The sequence below is a fragment of the Colobus angolensis genome, unplaced genomic scaffold, assembly GCF_000951035.1.
Source record: "Colobus angolensis palliatus isolate OR3802 unplaced genomic scaffold, Cang.pa_1.0 Scaffold306, whole genome shotgun sequence".
NCBI classification, from domain to species: Eukaryota; Metazoa; Chordata; class Mammalia; order Primates; family Cercopithecidae; genus Colobus; species Colobus angolensis.
Genome location: NW_012116333.1, coordinates 2,823,700 through 2,826,829, shown reverse-complemented (window position 1 = coordinate 2,826,829; position 3,130 = coordinate 2,823,700). Strand labels below are relative to the sequence as shown.

Sequence of the window (3,130 nt, the reverse complement as noted above, 5' to 3'; positions counted from 1 at the left end):
AATGGCTTGGTTGCCCCCCTTTTAAATTTTTTTTTTTTTTTTTTTTAGGAAATGGTCTCTTAACAGTAGGAGGATTTAGATACCAGACCCTCCTCCTTTCCCTTTTCATTAGGTGGAGTCTCAGTCTTACCCCGTCAACCTCACCACCCTGGCACATGTGTGACCACTCACAGCTTTTGGGGAAGGAAGTGGGGGCATAAACTAGAGATTAAATATATCAATATAGTGGTCTTCTTTTTCCAGGATGGCATCATGAAAAAGGAGGGAAAAGATAATGTCCCTGAGCATTTTAGTGGAAGAGCAGAAGATGCAGACTCTTCATCCGGGGCCCTCGCTTCCTCCTCACTCTTGGCTAAAATGAGAGCTAGAAACCACCTGATTCTGCCAGAGCGTTTAGAAAGTGAAAGCAGGCACCTGCAGGAAGCTTCTGCCCTGCTTCCCACCACAGAACATGATGACCTTCTGGTGGAGATGAGAAACTTCATCGCTTTCCAGGCCCACACTGATGGCCAGGCCAGCACTAGGGAGATACTACAGGAGTTTGAATCCAAGTTATCTGCATCACAGTCTTGTGTCTTCCGAGAACTATTGAGAAATCTGTGCACTTTTCATAGAACTTCTGGTGGTGAAGGAATTTGGAAACTCAAGCCAGAATACTGCTAAACAACATTGCTTCCTAAACTTTCAAGTCACTTTTTCTAACGGGCATTTCTGATTATTAATTTATTATTAATAATCATGTTTGTCAACGGAAGTTGGCTGCACTTGATGTTTGTTTGCATGACATCTACCTCAGAATTAAAACTTTAAGAAGATGAAACTCTTCTCTGAAAGTTAAAAAGTTTTAATAATGCTAGCTAAAGGAGAAAATACTTGGATTGATTTTTTTTTTTTGGCACTCTGAATTATGTTAAACAATCAGGGACCTAACGGTTACTCCTTGGAGCACATTTGTTCCTTTACCCAAAAGATGCTGTCAGGGAGCACAGTTAGAAGTTTGCAGAACAGAAATCTCAATAATTTTTTTTATTGGTGCTAAAAACAGGTTTTACATTCAGTCAAACCTGTTCAATAAGTTCATCAATATCTGATAACAGCATTATTTTGATGCATAACCTTTAAACATTTAAATTTACTGTTTGCCACCCACAAAGGTCAGGTTTGTTATTTGTTGTTTGATAATTATATTAATTTTCTTGAAACGATCCTCTTTTCAAGGTACTGGCAAATTGGTGGGTATTTTTATTAGTAAAGCATGAAACAGTTTGTTAATAAATGATAAGACATGTATTTGTGGAAAGTTGTAGGGTATTCAGTTTACCCTGGCTTTCCTTTAAGCAGAGGGCATCTTTTTCCCTCCTAGAGTCACAAAAGGGCATCTTTTTCCCTCCTACAGTCACAAAATGTGTTATAAAAAAAAAAAATCCAATTAAAGCCAAAAGTAGGTACATAAAAACCACACATGTGCATGCACACAAACATCACTGCAGCCCACAGCAGACCCAGCTGTTATTACCATGAAGTGACACCACTCCAGACCTCTCTTATCTGCAGGCTGGCAGGCTGTCTTCTCTCCAGTTGCCTTTGTCTTGCGCCTGCCTTTGTATTCCCTGTGACGGGCTTTCCTGTTTCTGTGGTTTGGATTCCAGCCAAGGCTGTTTGTATCTCGCTACTGTTTATGTGTTTATGGTTCTGTGATGGTGTTGCTTTGATCCTCAGTTTCTTTTCTTTTTTTTTTTTTTTTTTTTTTTTTTTTTTTTTTTTTTTTTTTTTTTTTTGAGACGGAGTCTCGCCCTGTCGCCCGGGCTGGAGTGCAGTGGTGTGATCTCAGCCCACTGCAACCTCCACCTCCCGAATAGTTGGGATTACAGGCTCCTGCCACCATGCCATGATAATTTTTGTATTTTTAGTAGAGATGGGATTTCACCATGTTGGCCAGGCTAGTCTCGAGCTCCTGACCTCAAATGATCTGCCCGCCTCGGCGTCCTAAAGTGTTGGGATTACAGGCATGAGCCACTGCACCCGGCCAGCAGTTACTTTCTAGGAGGGTGGTGTGGAAGAGTCGAGGGGGATAGAGCAGAAATGGCGTGGCTGTGAAAGAATAACCATGCAGATGGAAATGTTTCCAGGAAGAAGTTCATTGTTGAAAGAGTATTTCGATCTCTAAGTCTCAAAAGCAAACATTTAATCTACTGTGATTCTTTTCCTTCTTTAGGAGTAGATTTGGTAAGAAAAGGAATTCTAACTTCTCTGTGCAGCATCCTTCATCAACATCTCCAACAGAGAAGTGCCAGGTAATATAGATAACCTTTTTGCTTTCCAGGGTGAGATTTGCTTGACTGAATGCCATGAAAATTTCACCTGATTCTGGATGTGAAGAAAATGGTTATCTCTGGTGTAATGACACCTGATATTTGTGTTGCATGCTCTGATTTACGATGCACATTCACTTGAATCTAAAAGGACCTGCTGATTTCCTAAAGACAAAGTCTTTAACCCAAGATCCGTAGCAGCATTTCTGTTTTGCCATTAGAAGGTTGACACAGGGATGGGTGTGTGGCTGCCAGGACAGCCTGCCTTGTCTAGAGGGGAAGTGCCAGCTCCAGAGACCACAACCCTTTGAAACAAAGGTCCAGAAAACTGCCTTGAATGTTGATGTCTGTAACTCACTAGCTGCTAGAGCAGAGTGCCTGTCTTTCTCTGTTCAAGAATGCCCTGCTTGCCTTGAGTGCTACAGTGGTTAAAACTAGTCCAGACTCCACCATTCAGCGGAAGTCTTTCTGGTCTTTCTGATTAAGGATTATGTTAAAACTCCCAGATTCAGACTCCAATTTTAAGTTAATATGAACGTGTTTAGGAATATGAGTACCTTTTTGACTTCCCATGTTCTGTGCTTTTAGCAGTAGGGATTTGAGACCCTTTCAGAGTTAGATTTGTGTTTTTTTAAGGAAACTTGCATTAGATGTAAGGTAGGAAAGAGTAAGAAGATTTAAAAGTGAGGAAAAAGAAGTATAGCTATGATACTGTTCCTTATCCACAGTGTACAGGTCAGGGTCCATTTGAGAGGAAGAACAGGAAAAGCCCACAGGCACTGAAAGTGGTCCTGGGCCTCCTAGAGACAGATTTTCCT

The 3,130-nt window shown here is 41.1% G+C and overlaps 1 protein-coding gene across 1 annotated transcript in view; it reads left to right on the top strand.

Annotated features, from left to right (window-relative positions):
- Positions 1-815, top strand: part of LOC105517716 (DNA excision repair protein ERCC-6) — a 75,649-nt gene extending 74,834 nt beyond the window's left edge. Inside the window, exon 20 of the mRNA XM_011950365.1 lies at positions 244-815. Coding sequence (XP_011805755.1) covers positions 244-663 — 420 coding nt within the window. The 3' untranslated portion in view covers positions 664-815. The remainder of the gene's footprint in view (positions 1-243) is intronic.
- Positions 816-3,130: the final 2,315 nt, after the last annotated feature.